The sequence below is a fragment of the Lutra lutra genome, chromosome 8, assembly GCF_902655055.1.
Source record: "Lutra lutra chromosome 8, mLutLut1.2, whole genome shotgun sequence".
NCBI classification, from domain to species: Eukaryota; Metazoa; Chordata; class Mammalia; order Carnivora; family Mustelidae; genus Lutra; species Lutra lutra.
In genome coordinates this window covers 107,342,819-107,363,930 of record NC_062285.1, presented here as the reverse complement: position 1 = coordinate 107,363,930, position 21,112 = coordinate 107,342,819, and the positions used below count along the sequence as shown (strand labels likewise).

Below are 21,112 nucleotides of genomic sequence, written 5' to 3'. Positions count from 1 at the left end.
AGTTGCTGTACAATAACTGATATTTATAATTGGGGTCCCACAGAACTAATGAATTGTGTGATAAAAAGAAGGCCCGTAATAAATATTTTGAAATAAATGAATACTAGAATGTGAACTCCATAAGTATAAATTTGTTTGTTTTTAAAATTCACTGCCACTTCCTCAACATTAGCACATCAAGATGCTTAATAAGACATATGTAGAATGAGGGAAATGAAATTAATAAATTAACAATGAATTAGAACAGGGAAGAAACTATCTGAATCGAAAAATGTGTTTCTGGTTATTTGGATTAACATTGTTCCTCCATGCCCTCTATGCGTGATTCCCAATCAAGTATAAAACATCACCTTGCATTTCCCTTTTAACTCTTTGTTCCTCTGTTACTTATTTCCATATGTAATCAATATAATGTTGTTTCTGGTCTTTACTCCAAATGTCTTGTCTATTTCTTTCACTAAAGTTTTAGTGTCACTTATTTTGCAAATTAATAATCCAAAAATGTCTTACCGCTATCCTAGGACATTTCTCTAGTCAGATCATCCTTCTTATCATAACCCTTTCTCCATTTCCCAACCCCAAAATAAATTCTGTATAATTGTTCAAGCTCTTTCCTCACATTCTTACCTCCTAATGTAACTCATAAAAACATTTAAACCCAGGTAGGAGAAGAGTAAATGAAACAAGATGGGATTGGGAGGGAGACAAACCATAAGTGACTCTTAATCTCACAAAACAAACTGAGAGTTGATGGGGGGAGGGAGGTCGGAAGCGGGGGTGTGGTGATGGACATTGGGGAGGGTATGTGCTATGGTGAGTGCTGTGAAGTGTGTAAACCTGGCGATTCACAGACCTGTACCCCTGGGGATAAAAATATATGTTTAAAGAATAAAAAAAAAATATGCATCAAACTTAAAAAAAAATTTAAACCCAAATTAATATCTACCTTATTTGAGAAACTTACTGCTTTGATATGCATAAATTTCAATGGATTATACCTTTTCTCTTCTATACTGAAACCTATTATGATTTTGTCTTTTTTCTTCCTTAGGGTCTCAAGGAATGTGGCTGGTTTTTGTTCGTTTTGTCTGGTTCATATTGAGTAATTGTCATCACTCAATATATACTTGTTCTGTGAATAAAAAAAATTCTTGATGCCATTCTTCCTTTGCACTGTTTATATAGAATGGAAAAGGGAAAAAAAAACCTGAAAATGGCAGCAATATCCAAAGAATATTGATATGTAAACACAGTAGCCAAAAATATTATTTTGAGAAGTATATTAATATATGAGGCTAAAGGAATAAAAAACATCTATCCTGGATCTGTGGCAGCAGGAAAAGAGACGTGGCAAAACTGTGATGAAATCTCTGTTAGGTTCTGGCTTGACCACTTCTTCCGTGAACATAGTCAACATGACCAGGCCTATGTCAGTACAGAAGGGATGCATACTCCTCCTACAGAAAGCAGTGTAGTGAGCATTGTGACAGGTGGGGATTTATAATCTTTTTCAGGGAATATTGTAATAGCAAATAGTAATAAAACATAAATAGTAATAAAATATATAACAACATGCATTATAATAATTAGATTTGTTTTCCTGTCCCAGACAAAACTAGCCATAATAATATATTGTTATCATATATAAATTTAGGTCTCTGCATTTTAGAAAAATTACACATAGAGTGTATAATACTAACGGGTATCTAATGTATTACATACGGCTCTGGTTACTAATACTTTGATCTCTGACTCTCCTTCAGAATCTCATACTATCAGTATTCATCTAAAAAATGCACTTGTGTATATACATACAAATTTTGCATGTAATTTCAGGGGATTCTAGAACTTTCTAAAGCCTGCCTAGGACCTCATAGAGCTCTGACTTCCAAGACAAGAACTCGTACATTCTCTTTTCAGCTTGTTCCACCTCTTTCCCACCATCAACAGCTATATTCCACGGACAGCCACTATTTCAACCTGTAAGTCACTCTGATTTGTCTTCAGAAATTATCACTTCGGTGAAACTTCCCTTATTCAATATTCTAGTAATCTCTTGTTGCTAAATACACAGGTCATTTTCCATTTATTTTTTAAAGATTTTATTTATTTGACAGAGATCACAAGTAGGCAGAGAGGCAGGCAGAGAGAGAGGAGGAAGCAGGCTCCCCACTGAGCAGAGAGCCTGATGTGGGGCTCGATCTCAGGACCCTGAGATCATGACCTGAGCCGAAGGCAGAGCCCTAACCCACTGAGCCACCCAGGCACCCTCGTTTTCCATTTTTTAATCTTACTTGATTTTTCAGGAATATCTAACGCTGGTCACTACTCCCCGCTTCTTGCAATTTTTTTTTTTTTAACTTGTGTCCATGACATATACCCTCCTAATTTCTCCCTCTTGTATGCCTATTTCTTGTTAGAACCATTTTGTAAATATTAACATTCACTGAGATTCTGGAATTCAGCCCTCATTTTATCTAATTGTACACTTTTCATCATCAATGTTGTTCACTTCCATGGTTTCAAATACCACTAATGATTTCCAAACATTTATCATCAATCCAGATTTCTCATTTGATAGATTAGCCCTTCCAATGTATTTTGAGTATCTCTAATAGGATGGCTCACAGTCAGACAATAAATGTCAACATGATCAAAACAAAATTCATTTTGTTTTAACCTAAATATTCTCCTGTTTCATATCTCACTGAAGAGTAATTTAATCCTCATACTTTACCTTAAAATATCTTTCTTTCTTTATTCCCAATTTTTTATCCTGTTCCTTCCAAAATATGTTCTACCTTTTCTTGTTTTTTTTTTTGTTGTTGTTGTTTGTTTTGTTGTTGTTGTTGTTTTTTGAGAGGTAGAGTGCACATGAGCACAAGTGGTGTGGGCTAGGAACAGAGGAAGAGGGAGAGAGAGAATCTGCAGCAGTCTCCATGCCAAGCAGAGAGCCCATGCAGGGCTGACCTGAGCAGAAATCGAGTCAGATCCTTAACCAACTGAGCCACCCAGGTGCCCCCCTTTCCTTGATTTTAAATTCCTAGACTCCCTCAGGATAAATTTAAGCTCTTAAACAAGACTTACATGTTCTTTCATGGTCATGGTCGCTGTTTCAATTTTCATTTTTCTTCTCTCAGTCTCCCTCAACTTCACATGGTAGCCAGATTGGCCCTGTTCTGTATGCAAGCTATAGTTTACTTCCTCTGGTTATTTGCCATTGCTGTTACACTTTCACACCATCCATTCATGATCTACTTAGTCAACCCTTCTCTTCCTCAGCTCTGATCTCCCATAAATAGATTAGATGGTTCTTTTCTGTGTTTCTATATCACCTCCAATTTCTATCTTATCACGTTGTGTGACTCCTGACTTCTTACACAGCTGGTTACTAGGTGATACATGGACAACTAGAATTATAAATAAAAACTTTGTTTGCAAATATATAATATCAGAAACCTAAAGACTCATCTTATAATCCCAGAACTCTAACATGGATTGGGAAAATAAAACACAGATGTATACTGTAACAAATATTTACTATGGTAAATGTTTACCAAAATAAATTAAAATGCACTGTCTTGCATAATTTCAAGATTAATCAAAGGGTTATAATTCCAGCTTGCCAGGAGTCCATATTATGGTTCCGCTTTATAAATGTAACCTGGACCCAGTTTGCAGTTTGGCACCATTTGGTGATAGGTGTCTGCCACAACTCACATCGCCTATGGCATAATTTTGGGTTCTGTGGCTGAGCGAGACTTCAGAGATTCCAGGGAACTGCTAATTGGCTAACAGCAGGTTGGTCAGGATCAGGGTTTTTGTGGTTGTTATTGTTTGTTTTTGTTAGGGGCTCAATCTGAGGAGATAACACTGGGAAAATATCTGAGGTTATAAAAAACCCAAATTTTGCCTCCTCTCCTTCCAACATAATCTGTCATGGGACATTACCTTGATACAATGGTAGCCTCCAAGTAACATTACCAGCATGCTATCCCAGAGGTCATGTTATAGGAAAGCTCATAAAACAAATTAAAATACTTACATCACACAGTTTATAAATTTTATTAAAAACACAGAGAAGCAAAGGAAAGAGATAAAATAGGATGGCACACATGGGATAAGGTACAGTGTGGGAAGACCATGTGATCAGAATCCCAAGATATGTAGTAATCGAATGTCCTTTTTCTCTCTCTGCCACAATCAACCTTCCACACTAATGATGTGGTCACAAAGGCCAGACTTAAAGTTCGAGCTAGAGTTCAACAGGCAAAATACACTCTGGCTCAATGATACACACTTGTTCTACAAGAGAGAGGTGGGGATAAATACACCTGGTTGATAGATGTACCTCTCCAGTCAGCCTAATGAATAGCCATGAGTTTTACTTGTATTACTTAAGCAGAGGACATAGGGTTGTAATTGAAGTCACCAATGGACAGCCAAATAAGTACTTTGTGAATGATAATTTTTCATGTATATCTATTGTATCCTGAATACTTACAGTCTCTTGTATCTTTATTCTTAGTTTTATTTAATACTATAAATATATAGTTTACAGGTCTCTCATAAGTATTAGGTATCCCTGATCTTTCTGTCCCTTTCTGTCTATATTTAACACAGGTATGGCCTGCTTTCTAACTACTTATCTTATATTTAACAATTCTTATGAATTCCACCCATGTCTAAAAACATTTTACTTACCAGTTCCTCATCTACTTTTAAAAACATTTTAAGACGCTTTGCCTACGTTTTACAAACTAAAAACTGATTCATCTAATATAATAGAATACTTTTTTTTTAAAGATTTTATTTATTTATCTGACAGAGTGAGAGATCACAAGTAGGCAGAGAAGCAGGCAGGCAGAGAGGAAAGCAGGCTCCCCGCTGAGCAGAGAGCCGGATGCTGGGCTCAATCTCAGGACCCTGAGATAGTGACCTGAGCTCATGACCTGAGCTGAAGGCAGAGGCTTAACCCACTGAGCCACCCAGGTGCCCCAATAATAGAATACTTTCAATAGCAAATGTACATGTCACAAAAGTAGCCAACTGTGGTTGATTGTATTTGCTTTAAAAAGGCTTCTATAATATTTTTCTTACCATGTGAATTTGATGCTCCTCCCATTGAGAGGTGAGGGTCTATGTTTCTTTCCCTTGAAATCAAATGGGCTTGTGACTGGTATCTGATAATGAAATATGTTGGAAGTGACACTATTTGACTTTCAAAGCTAGGTCATAAAAAGAGAAGCAGCTTCCACTTCTGCCTTCTTCACTACTTCCCTTTGACTTCTGCTATGATATCTGACTGCTCTTAGGCTGCCATGCTGTAAGGAAATCCAAACTATCCCATTTAGCAATACCACACGTAGAAGCCATAAGACCACAAAATGGGGGTGGCGAGTAGGGGAGAAGTAGAGAGCAAGAGATATCTCCCACGTCAGCCCCAGGTGCTTTAATGGTTCTACTCTTCAGGTCTAGCCACTGTCACATTTCAACCACATGAGAGAGTCTAAGTGAGAGCTTCCTAGGCAAGAACTTCCCAAATTCTTGACCCAGTAATACCATGATAAATAAGAAAATGATTGTTGTTTTAAGTTACTAAGTTTTGGGATGATTTTTTTACTCATTAGCAAATGTCAGAACACTCACCATTTCTCCACCTGGTCTCGACCTCCCTTCCACATCTCACCCCTCCACACTTGTAATATACTAACATGATTCCACCCCATTTCAGACTGAGCAGGAGACAAGAGCCAAACCACTAATGACATTATATATAACTGCCATATTGAAGAGAGTTTTATACAAACTTCAACTCTCTAGGACTTCTTGTTACTAAATTTTTCTTATTAACTTAATATTGAAGACGCTGTTTTCTGTACATAGTCTTTCTAAATCATACATTTGTATTCTTCATTACTCTATGAATCTTTATATCCAAAACAAAGATTACCCATATAAGTTGTTTTCATTGTTTAATTCACTATCCCAGATTGCTTGCACATGTCTTTGAATGAAACATTAAGGAAAAGCTTTCATGTTGGTGATTTATTTCCCAAGGCTTTCTCACCCAAAGAACAGAGTAATCACTGGGCTCACTCCATCCAGTTTATTTATGTTGCCAACTGATTCAAAGAATTAGATTGGTATCAGTGATGTCGGTAAACAAGGTAGTTAGGTAATCAGAAGTAAGCTGAGTCAAATTCTGAAGGAGTTATATCTGATAGGAGAAGTTAAGCAGTAGATATCGCGAGTCAAGCAGTACATGCCTAGCTTCTTCAGGTGCTTGCGTTGGAAAACCCAGGACTTAATACTGATGAATTTTATTTTACTCACCTGTAAGATTGGAGTTAGGTGAGCACTGGGTGTTATATGCAACTGATGAATTATTGAACTCTACGTCTGAAACCAATGATGGATATGTTGGCTAATTGAATTTAAATTAAAAAAAAAGATTGGAATTAGATTAACATTCCCAGTATAAAATTCCTTGATTCTTAAATGTTAAATGCCCTGAATTTGAGCAGAAACAAAAATGAAAACCTTTATTATGAGGAAATTTATATTAGAATAAATCTCTTCTCTTGGTGAAAACTACTGCTGAATATATTTAGGATGTTTCTTTGCTCTTGATATTTTACCTCATAGTGGTCTAAAGAGGAACATAAAAGATTTTTTCCTACAAAATGTTACTTTTCCTTTTAAGCAGAGAAAAGCATTTCTGAAGCCATTACTATTTTAATTTATTGCTCTTAGATTTGATGTCAGATAGCACTGTGTGATGCAAAATAAAATTCTCTGGAACTTGTCTTCTCTTGCCACATGTTGACCTCAGACTATAACAGTTTTTGTCCTTCTCCAACACTAAGATATACTTAGTTCTGAGCTGAAATCTCAGTGACTATTTTTCAAATTGGTACATTTAACAGTAATCCCATGTAAATGCATAGACAAAGGCTGATTAATGTAGTCTTTCCACAAAAATTTATCTTGTGAGAATTGGTGCTTATACATTTGTATGGAGGCATAAGAGTCAGCAACAATGTACTTAGTACAGCTCTCATATTCTGTAGTTTGCATTTTAGACAGGTAAGAAGAGTCATGTGTAGCATTAACATAACAAGGAACATGAAACCTACATAATAAACAATGCTTACTATTTGTGATCAAATTGGATATTAATTTTATGACAATTGATTTCAATTAATTACATTCCATCAATTTTTTAAAGTATGCATAACAAAAAATTTAAAGATTTTTTTTTTTTTAATTTGACAGAGAGAGATCACAAGTAGGCAGAGAGGCAGGCAGAGAGAGAGGAAGAAGCAGGCTCCCTGCTGAACAGAGAGCCAGATTTGGGGCTCGATCCCAGACCCTGAGATCATGATCTGAGCTGAAGGTAGAGGCTTAACCCACTGAGCCACCCAGGTGCCCCCCAAAAATTTAAACATAGCATATTTTCTACATACCTTTTATTTCAATTATAACTTTCACAAACAATATGTGGGAGAAACTGAAAAAGTTTTTACCAAAAGCCTCTTTATTCTTCTTCCAGCCTCAAGGCTAGACTACTTTCCCAGCTTCTCTTGTAATTGGATATTGCCATGCTGTTGTTCTCAGCAGTGGAATTTGAAAAAAGTATGTGTTACCTCTGGACCAAGGATTTTAGAAGTTGGTATGGTTCCTGCATTCTGTCTTTTTCCTTTTGCCGTCTGGAGGTAAAACCCAAGTAGATGGCAGGGCCCAGATAAGAAAGATGCCTAAATTACTGTGTGAAAGAAAAGACCACTGATCAATTCTCACCCTGGAATATTGAGAAAGTGAAAAATACTTCAACTTCGTTTGAGTCATTATGTATTTGGGGTTGTTTTGTTGCTTTTTCTAAATAATACAATGTAATGGTATTGAGTGACCTTCTTTAATGAAATAAAATAAGATTCACATTCTCGTAAAACTATAGGTAAAGTGTGTGATGAGAATTACCTCTATTTTCTGTCCAAGTCCATCTTGAAATTTAAATTCAACAGTAAGCATAAATGCAGAAAATATCATTTAATTGTTTTAACAATGCTAAACTGTTGTGAATATAGGCAAAGTATTTTTGTAATGAGTATATAGTTGAAATGAGGTGATATTGAGATCAACATATCTATTGAAATTCATATTATTTGCTTTCTTTTTGCATCCATATTATCCTTGAACTTAAAAGACAAATTACTCTGACTTACTAAATCTCTGTTATTGTCATGGCCCATGCTTCTTTTGCGCTTGCTCTCAGTAACTTAATCTTTACAAACAAAACCATCCTTGATTTTAATAAAATAAGCACTTTTTATTATTACTACAGAGTAGATGTATGACACCCCGCACCTAAGACAGTATATAGACAAATATCTGAAATAAAATGTGTAGAAGGAGCATTAGTAAGTGTGGTTAATAACAGTGTATACCTTCATGGACCAAATCTTTTCACTGATGTAAGGTACTAGGACTAATGAAAAAGATGGTTGTCACTACCTCTTCCTAAACCTATTTGACTAGGAGGAAAGCATATCTCATCTTAATCATTGGTCGTTGGTTATTAAAAACCAGTAGGAACAGATTATAATTTAGCATATTAATCGGTTTTATATTTGTTTGAGAGACTTTTTGCCTTGAATGAACAATATTAATTGTTTTTCTGGATCTGTACATATTCGGTTCCCAAAAATCTTCAGATTATATTTAAGCAGTGGTTCTTAAAGGGGGATTCCTGATCTAGCAGTATGCCATTCGTGGGAACTTATTAGAAATGAAATTTCTCTGGTCCCACCACAGTCCTACTAAATCTGAAACACTTGGAATGGATTTCAGAAATCTATGTTGTAACAAGCCTTCTGGAGATTCTCTTACATGTTAAATTTGAGGGCCATTAATCTAGAAGAACTGATGTAGGGGTGAGTCCTCTTTACTCACATGAGTGAGTTGATGTAATGCCCTCTGCAAAATTGCTGCTTAAAAATGTCCCTCAGTTTTGGTAGAAAATGTTATTATTATTATTATTTTTTGTAGTGATGTTAGTGGTGAGAAAAGGAAAATGTATAGTTTCTAAGCTGAGAATAACCGTGAAGACTATCTCTTCTTACTAAAATATTTTTAGGGCGTGCCTGGGTGTCCAGCTGTTAAGTGTCTGCCTACGACTCGGATCATGATGCAGGGTCCTGGGATCGAGTCCCTCATTGGGCTCCCTGCTCAGCTGGAAGCCTGCTTCTCCCTCTCCCATTCCTACTTCTTGTGTGCTCGCTCTCTCTCACTGTCTCTCTCTGTCAAATAAATAAATAAAATCTTTTAAAAATAATAAAATAGGGGCACCTGGGTGGCTCAGTGGGTTAAGCCGCTGCCTTCGGCTCAGGTCATGATCTCAGAGTCCTGGGATCGAGTCCCGCATCGGGCTCTCTGCTCAGCAGGGAGCCTGCTTCCTCCTGTCTCTCTGCCTGCCTCTCTGCCTGCTTGTGATCTCTCTCTGTCAAATAAATAAATAAAATCTTTAAAAAATAAATAAATAAATAAATAAAAATAATAAAATAAAATAAAATATTTTTACTCATGACTATTTCCTGCCTTCCATTACCAAAATCATCCTTTCTGTGATATCAACTACCAAGTATCCTTTAACTGTGTGTCAGCCACATGTGGGGATTATAGTTAGAATTAAAACTTTTATTTGATGTATGAATGGGAGTCAGGAAAATCAACACACTTCTTGGAAATGGTAACAACATCTGAAGCTGTCCTTGGCAAGTGTTGTTTACTAAGGAAATCAGAACCAAGGTTTAATAAGGAAGGAATTCTTCTGCAGAGGGACATATTAACTATTATTTGACATAGGAGGTTTTCTCATGTATAAAGGACATTTTCTGTTTTCTGGGCAATTCCAGAGAGTGACAGTTAAAAGAGGACTGATATCTGATTAATATGCAAAAGCTATTATTAAATTATTCCTATCTAAAATGGACTGGGCTGTCTCATGAGTTCATGAGTTTTCTGTAGTTAAGAGTAGTTAAACCATATCAAATGGTAGGTTGATAGAGTGGTTTAGACCCTACTCAAAGTGTGGTCCTATCTGGGACTTGTTAGAAGTACAGAATCCCAGGGTTTACCCCAGCCCTAGTGAATCAGAATCTACAATTTAACAAGATCCATTGGTAATCTGTATGCACCCTATATCTGAGAACTAATGCTCCAGTAGACATCTAGTGAATCATCTAATTATTCTTATACTGAATTCTTATAGGATTATGTTGTGAAGCAGAATTTGAATAACAGTCTGGCGGCGGTGGGGATACATGAGTGTGGCCTCAGACATTTCACTGTGGGGTTGCTAACTGAATTAAAGTCTACTTCAGAAGAAAAAGATTCTGTTTCTTAAATGTTGTACTTAATTTAAGTGAGCTGGTATTTAAATACTGTTTCTTTAGTTAGCTTCGGACTCTTTGTGTTAACCAAAAATGAAATATGCCTTTGGATCTCTTGCACTGCTTCCGCAAGATACTTGCATTAACCCCCGTGTTAAACCTAATGTTTAATCCTTCTCCCAGTTCCCTCTTCCAAGCCCTCTTCCTGTTCCCTAAAACTAGAATATGCTAATTTCCATCACTGAAAATTTCCTTTTTGTTTAGGTACTGGTTTTGTCTCCTGCCTTCTCCCTATGCCTGGTGGGATGGGTCTGTATGAATGGACAGTAGCGGCAAAAGGAAAGCATAGGTAAAGGGATGTGTAGATACAGGGGGAACTGGAACGCGTTCTAGAAACCAGACTTTGCTCAAAGCTGAAATTTACTAGGGCAGGGAGTACTAACCATACAATCCTTATCGCCAAAGCAGTGAAGGGAGAGGAGCTGGAGAGGTAGTGAGAAGTGACAGATGCCACCACACCCTAGCTTGACTCAGGTCAACCATGACTACCATGCCCTGGTCCTGGGAGCAGGAAGCTGCTTAAAGAAATGACAAGCACGGGAAGGCCAGTGAGCCAGAAGGTGCCCAAGCGCATTCATTCGCCTTCCCCCAGCACCGGCCAACACACGCTTTCCTGTAGAGACCATTGTGCGCGGGAAGCCCAGACAAGGAAGAGCCTATCCCCTGCCCACACCTGCCCATCCCCAGCCCTTGGCTTCTCAGGGGGCACTGGGACCAGCGCCAGCGCCAGCAGCCCGGGAGCCGCTTTGAGCGAGTCGTGTGTATCCGCGAGCGCGTGTGCGTGAGGAGGAGAGCAAAGACGTGATTACTTCAGAATTTATTTAAGGGCCGGTGGAAACCACTGCAGCAGCTTCCAGGGGAAGCCCTTGTTCCAGAGGAAGAGGAGGTGGTGGCTGCCAAGGAGGAGGAGGGGGGAAAGACGGAGGAGGAGGAGCAGCAGCAGCCACAGCACGAGGCAAGTGAGGCGAGAAGATGCTGTAGCGTCCGCACCGGCTCCCAGCAGGTTGGTTCCTCCGGCCGACTGATGCAAGCGGCGAGGCTTGCAAAGAGGCTGGGAGGAGAAACTGGGTGTGGGGACCGACTGCTTGCCTTTCCGGAGAAGAGGCGCCTCTTTTGAGTTCAGCGAGACGCCCTAGCGCAGAAATAGTCTGGGGGCCAGGAGAGGACCGGTCGTGCTTCCCGCATCCCTGGGGACGCGCTTCCCTGTAGCTTGCCAACTCCCGACGTTAGCCATGAACTCCGGAGGGGCTCCGGGAGGGGAACTGGGGGGAGAACTTCCCTTCCAGATGCTCCTCACGCCTTTCCCCAAAGCTCCCGTTTGGAGGGACACCCTCTGGGTGGCCTGGGCGCGGAGGGGGAGCAGCGTCGCTTGGTTAAGTTTCTGTAAGTCAAACCCGGTCCCCAGCTCCCGGCTCCCCGCCCCGGGGCTCCAGCTGCACGCGGGGAGTCGAGGCTGCTCGGGCAAAGGGGCCGCTACTGCTTTAAGAGCCGCCTCCCCCTCTCCTCCTTTTGACAATGGTCTGAACCGAGCTCTGCTTCCCAAAGCAAAATTTGTAATATGCCATTTTTCCGATGGACGCTTCTCCTTTTGGCTGCTGACCGAGCCGCGGGAAGATGCCGGGTTGCTGCCACGGCACCCAGCCGGGGCACGTTCCGGGAGGGCGCCGGGGCACGCGAGTGTCTAAGCTGCCTTTCTCCTCCGGTTGCTAGGGAAATGGTCCAGGAGTGCCGGGTGTGAGCTAACCCTCTCGTCAAGCCTGAGACTGCGGTTGTCATTGATCAATTGAAGAAGCAGGACCCGAAATTACAGACATTAGGTACAGAAACTGTGTTTGAGTTACAAGGTTTACCTTCTGCTCTATTTTTTTCCCCACCCCCCTCCTCCCCGGCCCCACCCCGCCCCCAGGGAAGATGAGATGCAAATTCCTCCTTGCCAATTTCTGCTCCATACCTTTTTGCTTTCCACCCCCATCCTCTCCCTTCTTATATTTCTCCACCTCCTCCCTACTTGGCTCTCTCTTTTTGGGTGAGAGATAAAGAATTCTGGTGTGGAAATTAGGAAGTCAACTTCAGGGTGGTGGTGGGGTGGGGGTGTGGCTGAGACAGAACTGTCCAGCCCTGTGGCTAGAGCTGGCTCTTGGCCATCTGTAAAGAAAGTGCAAAATGCTTCCATTAGAGGTGATACTAATATTTCCTGAAGACAGGGGATTTCAAAGAGTTAAATAGGAGGAGGAATATTCATGTAATGTAATCAGACAATGGCTAGGATTTCTCTCACCGAATTACTCCTTGTGGGTTAACTGAGGTGGAGCTGGGTTGGTTCTTAAGACTCAATCTTTGAAGAGGAAACTAACTACCGAGAATAATTGCATCTTTGCCTGTAGGAGGGTCTAAATCCCAGGAATCTGATTTTTATGAAGTGATTCATTGACAGAAAAAAAGCCTTTTGTGACACTATCGTATCTGGATAGGTACTGCTTCAGAGACATATATTGCTAAGAAACACACTGGATCTTGAAAGCCTTGGGTGATGACTCCAGCGGGCATTCAAAACTTTTATTTTGAAATCTGAGAGATTTGGAAGATAGTCAAGGTTATGTGCTAAGAGTAAGGGAGTTGGTTTTCCTGGTATCAGATTCTTCAAGCTAAATTTAAGCACCAGGATAATTAAACCAACCAGATATTTTATTATTTTTTTCCTTTCATAACAAAATAAACAATATCTCTAACTAGGTCTTAAAACCTTCAGTAATTTAATGAAAAAAAAAAAGCAACATTTAGAAAAGGATAACAATTCATATATCCAATTGACTTTGGGGAGGGGTGCCCGAAAGGCAAATATCAAAGTGAGCTCTTAGGATGTCCTTCCTGGTTTTTCAGGAATTATGTGATACAATACAATTTTTAATACTGAAAATGGTTGTGAAAGGTAAAAGTGGAATATGAGGATGGAGTAGATAGAAGGTAAATCGCCTCTGAGCATCTGAAGTTACTTCAGATATTGTCCATTCTATAAGAGGGTGTTGAACATTGAATGTAGATTTTTAATTGATTTTAATATCTAAATATACATTTCAGAAATAGGTTATACTCTATCTTCAGGGTTATACAACTAGTTTGTAATTTATATTAGAATCTGCTTTCTAATGCAAGAACTAAGCTAGTTCATGAAAGTGACCTTTATTTTTTGTAGAAAATTTTTTCCTCCTAGTTTTGATGAGAAGATTTTAACTCATTTGGTTTAACTGGGTGAAGACAAAAACAGATGAATACATTTTATTTCCTAAGTAACTTTAGCATTTAGTAACTTTGATTTTTCCCAGTTGGCTTTGGAGAGTTCAGAGTATGCACTGGAATTAAAACTTTAGGCATGGGATCAGAATGAGCCATAAAGGCACAATATTCTTTCTGCCAAGGTGAATGTTGGTCACCTTATAAAATAAATAAATACTTGTATTTGTAATTGCCCTTTAAATTTTACTGTGTGATCTCAGGCATTCTATTGGAGTCTTACAATGGGCTTGTTTAAAAATAAAATCATGGATTCATATCGCTACAGAAGAGAAAACTGAAGTTTTGAGAGGTGATGTGATTTGTTCTGGTTCCAATGTTGCAGGAGTGGAATTGAATCAAGTTTGAGTGTAGAATTAATAGACTAAGACTCTAAGTCCCCAAGCTGCTTCTCACCATAGCATCTTTGGACTGACGAAATGGGAGACCAGCTTTTATACTGATATGAGAACCCAAAGTTTGTGAATGTTTATTATCTCATGGTGGCAACATGCCTTTGTTAGAATTAGGGTCCTGTATTCAGAAGGAAATTGTAGCTGAGGTAATCACTGCAGTTATGCTTTTCCTTGGAATTTAAACTTTTTTATAAGTAATTCAGAGTGAAGATGTGCTAATGGCTTTTTTCCAAGAGGGATGTGACTTAAAATAGAGATTTAAGAATGTTTAACTAACCCCAAGATGTAAGCCTTGCAAGTGTTTTGGCATAAATTGTCAGTGCTATCATTTCCTCTCCCACTATTTTGTTTTAACCTTAAATGTCAAAAAGAAACACATTGGCTCTTGGTAATGATTTCTCAGAATGACACAGCTGTTCAGTGTGTAGATTCTCATGCATGGCATGTGAACTAATTGTTTTTAATATTCCAATGTGTTAGAACATTTTTTCCTAATTCCTTTTCAATTAATGTAAAGAAAATGTACAGCAGTTAGAAAAGAGTCTCCTTTTTCCAGCTTTGTGATAATGTTTAAATAAAATTCAAATGGAGAAAAATACAAAAAAATACTCTCTTTTCATCATTAGCTGGTTAGTGACAGTAACAATGTGTGTGTGTGTGTGTGTGTGTGTGTGTGTGTGTACGTGCATGCATGCACACTCGCATGTGCATTTAAATACATCTTACATACCTATTCTGTTACCTATTTAGGGTGATTAACAAGTCAAATATTTGCCTTCAGGTAACCCAGTGTTTTGAGTGATGAGCAATAATTCAAAGTACTATCTTAAATTATCCTAAAATTCATACCCCCTCTTTTTTTTTTTTTACATAGGATATCAGTAATAAAATACTTTCCTCTTATCTTTTAAAAAGTTTCTCCTAGTTTTCAGTGGGCCCTCACAGAATCATTCAGATAATTGAATTTATCTCTTCAATAACCCAATTTATTTGAAGAATCACATAATAGTAATTAACTATTGAGCTGTTAGGTCTTGACATTTTATTTGACTATATCACCAGAAATATTTTTCCCCAGGGACAGGAATATATAGGCAGAAAAATGAATTGACCTTGCATTATAAAACCAAAGAATGCTTCAGGATCAACAGCCAAACCAGCATTTCTCCACATAAGCCTTCTGCAAAACCAAGCCCTCTAATTAATAGCTTCTGGCCTCAGTACAACAACTGAAATTGAGATGGGTTTGATTCTTTCTTGAACGTAAGATAGAAGATAAAAGAAAAAATGGGATAATTTCCGATTTTTAAAATGCCATACAGTAGATCAGTGTTGCATCTTAAAGTCTGTTGTCTGTTATAAATCAAGTTAATAAGTGATTTAAAAAATAGTTCATTTATTTCATGACTAGAAGTTTGTGATTAACAGCTGAGATGTGAAGTAACTACATTAGCTAATGTAATTTATGGTTTCTGTTTTCTGGAATATTGAGTGTTAGTTTGTATTGTTTCGATGGAAAACAGACAATGCAGTTCACAGGAAACAAAAGAATATTAAGGGCAACTAGCAGTATAATAACCTAAACCAACTTATGCACCTCAGTCTATTTCCTAGGAAATAGTATCACTTTATCTCTTCTGTGTAGATCACCTTAACAATTTAGTCAGAGAGTCCATAAAAGTGATAAAATGGGAGTTGTAAAGTCAAGAAACTTTCAACTGGTTGGTAAGAAAAAAAACCTGTTGATAAAATCTGAAAAAAATTTAAAAACTGGTTATTATATAAAATAAATATTTAACTATTTGTAGATGCCCTAAATTCAAGGGTGAACATTAATTCATTCAATTATTGAAGTCCTTCAAAAATCATTTTCTTTCTACCCATAAAGTGCCAGGCACTGTACTTGCTTTTAAAATATAACAAATAAGGGTAAGATGGTGATATTTTCTCTAAGACATTTGTCAACTTACGGGGGTAGAAAGGTGATCAACTAGTATGTTGAATAATGTATTACTCTGAATTGAATTGGAGGAATAAGTCATGAAAAAAACCCACAAATCTTTGAGAAGTAGGTGAAACCAACCTATATTTTGTAGGTAGGAGCTTTATACATTATCAGTAAAAGAGGAAGGATACAGATTAGAGGGAGTCAATGGATCATATTTCATTGAGTTCAAAATATTTAGTGTGGTTGGAGTTGGGACAGGGGTAGGAGGAAAAAAAAGAGACAATTGGGTTAATGAGTGCAGAATTTGGTGAGTCGAAGGTCAGGTTGTTTCTTTACTAAGACTTCCCTCCCCTTTACTTCCTTTAAGCAATGATGTGTGAAGTGATGCCCACGATTAATGAGGACACCCCAATGAGCCAAAGGGGGTCCCAAAGCAGTGGCTCGGACTCAGACTCCCATTTTGAGCAGCTGATGGTGAATATGCTAGATGAAAGGGACCGTCTTCTAGACACCCTTCGGGAGACCCAAGAAAGCCTCTCACTTGCTCAGCAAAGACTGCAGGATGTCATCTATGACAGAGATTCCCTCCAGCGACAGCTCAATTCAGCCCTGCCACAGGTATGCTTCCTGGTAGTATTTGTCCTTCCTATTGCAATTGTGAAAGTGACAAGACTTAAATAAGCTTTGCTTTATCTCTAGTCTTATAATTATCTTTTCCCTTAAATTGTATCATGTGCATGTTTTGGTGAGAAAAATAAAAGAATTATTAGTTCACACAAAAGTCTTACCTCAAATTTATGGTACATTGGTGATGGTGGGTGTGAAGGCTGAGTTCCTGTCTCCTCTCTCTTTTTTTGAAAATTTTATCTGTATGTTTTGATAGGCCTATCAGCTGTTGATCAGCATTCAACCACACAAATGTGGGAATAGTTAATTTTCTTTTTCTTGCTTTAAACAGTATTATGACATTTGGAAATATGTATTTTCCATTTTTAGCTGTGTGGTCTATCTTTGGAAATTATTATAGTTTGGAAGTCTACTATCTAATTATATTTTATTTGTCTTTCTTTAAAAATGCCTAACACCTGCTCAAAAATTCCTGGAATTATCCATGTATTATTCCCTCTTCTCAGAAAACATTTCAACCAGTTTCCTTAAAATATATCTAGGGAAATAGAGAAAAGGCAAAACTTAAGCCTTATTCTCACAAACTTAAAATTGTTAGATTGGGTATTTTAAAATATATGCTTGTCGAGAATCTTATTTTATAGGAAAAGATATAATTTTAAGGATTTCAAGCTTATTTATATACTAAGTTAATATTGAGACTCAGTCTTCTTATTTAAGAATAGAACACTTGTGTGTGTTTTAGATATGAGAAAGATTATAGAATACGAATGAGATTTTTAATAATCACCTCAATACACTATGTTTTTCTTTTGAATATAAATTTGATTGGCCCTCTACTATAAGGATAGTATAGAAATATTGAAGAGTTGACCTCCCTCCATAAAGTTGTATCTTGTAGCAAATATCTTTTCATGAATATTAAAGGTTATATAAGCAAAGTTGATAAACTTCTAAACCCAGCTGTACTATTAACTTGAAGTGTGATGTTGAGATATTGAAGACTCTCAGAATGGAAAGAATCACCTAGAGCCATTTATGACATCTCTCTATCCAATAACCCTATAACTGTATATGAAGAACCCCTGTTCCAGTCCTTTTCATTTTCAGTCAGTTTGTCTTATGTTAAGATACAATACTATTTTCAGTAACTCTCACTGGTTTGTTTAAATACATAGGAAGTGTTGATTCACTTCAAAAGATAATTATCATAGCTTCACCAATTATTATATTTTTCAAGGTTGACATTTCAGTCTTTGCAACTGTTCTTCGTAAGGTGATTTTTGAGAGATCACCATCATGCTTACTCTCCTTTGAGATTATCTGAGTTGCTTAATGGTGTTAAATTGGCTCCTGAACCCCTCACACTGTTCATTATCTTCTGTGATAAGCATAGCATGAGCAATCATTTTTCTTTCTGGATAGAGTGCTTTATTAAGGAAGCCTAGGATTACATTATACATGAGGGCAGGTTCAACGTACTTTCAGTATGCCCTGGGACAGTGGTCATCTGAAGTTTATGATTGAGTTGCATAAATGCTACATGAGTTCCTATTTTCCCTAAACTCTTATTAAAAGTTGATTCTTTGGTCCTACATGTAGGACTATGCATATATCCCTCCCGCATTATCTTTGTGTATCTTAGTCAAGCCTGATACTGTCAATTTGGATCCTAAATCTATCAAAATGATTCTAGGAATAATTTAAGTGTTTAAGTAGTTTCTTTGTCTGTAAAAAAAAAATGAGTGAACAAAATATTTTTGGGGAAAAGAGGAGAAAACTGGAAATTGTTTCATACATACTATGTTTTACAAATAAATCTATTCTTAAAGGTACAACATTAAATAAATTCCAGCAGTTCTGTCGTATTGAATATCTTGATTATAGTAAAATCTAAACTTTTAAGTTTTGAATTTTAATTATACTGGTCTGCAATCTCTTATTCAAAACCCCTGGTGTCAGTTGTATTTTAAAATTTAGAATTTTCTTGATTTTTTTGTATGTATATAATGTAAATTATGGAACACTTCTCCAGATGGATTTGGGGAAGCACCCCATAATTATACATTTTCATCTCTGAAGAGAATTCTTTGAATATTCTTATTGCATGGGAAAAATAAAGACCATAAATCTCTCATGTTAGTACAGGTTTAGTTTTGTACCAATCAAGTTTGCAACACACTTAAAAATAAAAATAAAATAACAGTTTTCAAAGTGTATGGGTTTTGGGATTATAGGTTATGGATTCTGAACCATTTAGATAGACATAGTTCCAAAGTCTTTTACAAATACATTGAGATTTTTTTCAATATTGATTTGCATTTTACTATTATAAATATTTGAGTAACACTAGTAATCCACAGGTCCTTAAAGAAAGTGATGGTCCTGTCATATTTTTTTGGTGCTGTCATATTTTTAAAGAAAGTTTTTAATAATCTAATCTGTACCTTAAGGGCTGTAGGTTTTCTGCAAGCAATAGAGGGATATTCTTCTTTAATTGGTACCTTTGAATCTTTTTGACTATTTTGTAAGCAGTGTGACTATGCTGTTTGGTGGCATTGCATTGGATATTTAGCTGAGAGGAGAAAATAACTATAAATGTAAGTTTTGAGGCATAAATAAAGCATGTCAAATTGGAAACTACAATAAAATAAAAATGAAAATTATTGTCACAAACATGGGCTAGAATTCAAAGCAGCGTCAAACTTTATGACATATTATGTTTTATACAATACTTGTAGGTGTTGGTGATTTGGTGCTTTGCTGTAGACACTTTCTCTCTGAACATTTCTTTATGAACAATGTAGCAATGATTTTAACAATCTTAACCATGTAAATAAAGTTTTTTTGTAGCCATAGTGTTTAATTTTTCATATGTGATTGGGTATTTAAAGAGTACTAGTAATTCCGTATCACCAGGCCTGGTGTTTCTAAGCTACACACTCAATTTTCTACCTTTGTTATGCACAGATGCATTTAAATGTTCCATAGAACCTCAGATTCAATGTGCCTCAAACTCAGTTGTCCTCAGTCTTCTATTTCCTACCAAAAATATGGTGCTCAGTCTCCACATCCAGACACTGAAAGTCCTAAACTCAGTCATCATTGGGCCGTATTGTTTTTAATCTCTTGAATAACTCTCAAATCTCTATTCTTTTCTGCCTTTTTTTTTTTTTTTTTTGCACCTGGTCCCAATCTTCCTTCTTTTTCCATCTCCTCTCTCCTAACATTTCCACTTTAGCAAATGTGTCATGCCATGTGTTTGAATAATACACAAATGTCATGCTTTTGCAGGCCATGAAACTTCACGCTTTTCCTCTATCTTCTTCACGCATATTCATCTCTGTGCCCATAATATTCTTCACCAATGTCTTTGCCTCACTTCTCATCTTAACCAAGACTTCATCTCTTCCAGGAAGACTTCTCTGAAACCTTGTGTTCCTTAGCTTTATCATTTCCCATTTTATCATTAAATTATCTGCTTACATGCCCATTTCCCAACCTAGACTATATGCTCCTTAAGAATAGGAACGTATCAAAATCATCTACCATGCTCTGAACCAGTGGAGTACCAAGTCTATAGTGAGGGCTTTCAAAGTAAAACCCGAAGTAAATGCATATTACTTTGGATGGAGAAGGAGCGATAAACTTGAAATAGGAAGGTCTAGGTTGTACTCTGATTCTTTGATACATCATCAACTTGCATCAGAACTTCAAATTTCCATGCTACAAAAATCAGTGAATACTAACACCTCACAGGGTAGTTTGTGATGATTAGAGAAAATAATACAAGTAAGAACTAATTAATTCGTAATGAATTAAATATGAAAAGACTTTTGTCTGTTGATCCGGAATGCCAAAAGATAAATTAATTTCTGTATGTGTATGTCAATGAGCATTAAAATAATTTACTAGTTATATTAACCAAATAGTTTTAAATTTTTTTAAAGCAGGACAGATATTTGTCAATTACTAATATGCTTAGAATATTTAAAGGAAAGGTATGGGAAGTGAGTTTTCTCACTTTCTCACTAATAAAAAAAGTCATTATTTATAGAAGTTTATAATTTCTCTGTAGCACTTCAGCATATATTGAGGGTCTTCTGTTTGTTATTAAATGGTTACATATATTTGTAAAGGGGATAGGGAATAAAAAGAACATAATTTGGCTCCCAGAGAATGCAGGAAATAGGCTTGCTTAGAAAAAATATATAAATGGATCCAAATTAATATAGTACCAGAAGTTTATAGAAGTACTGAAAAAGTTTTGAGCTGTAATATTGACTTATGATTAAATACAGAAAGTTTCATGTGGAAAGTGATCGTAAAGAGGTATTTTCAAAAAATTTTGGAGGAACCCCTTGGTGGCTCAGTTCATTAAGTGTCTGCCTTCGGCT

The 21,112-nt window shown here is 37.0% G+C and overlaps 1 protein-coding gene across 11 annotated transcripts in view; it reads left to right on the top strand.

Moving 5' to 3' along the window:
• The first annotated feature begins 11,338 nt into the window (after window positions 1-11,338).
• PPFIA2 (PTPRF interacting protein alpha 2) overlaps window positions 11,339-21,112 on the top strand; it is a 494,134-nt gene continuing 484,360 nt past the window's right edge. For 9 of the 11 annotated variants that reach the window (XM_047740334.1, XM_047740338.1, XM_047740339.1 and 6 more), the window contains exons 1-2: window positions 12,038-12,271; window positions 16,456-16,706. In XM_047740334.1, the coding sequence (XP_047596290.1) occupies window positions 16,458-16,706 (249 nt within the window). In that variant the 5' untranslated portion in view covers window positions 12,038-12,271; window positions 16,456-16,457. Of the gene's footprint in view, window positions 11,458-12,037; window positions 12,272-16,455; window positions 16,707-21,112 lie in introns of those variants that run through there. The other 2 variants (XM_047740328.1, XM_047740329.1) reach the window with 2 other exon arrangements.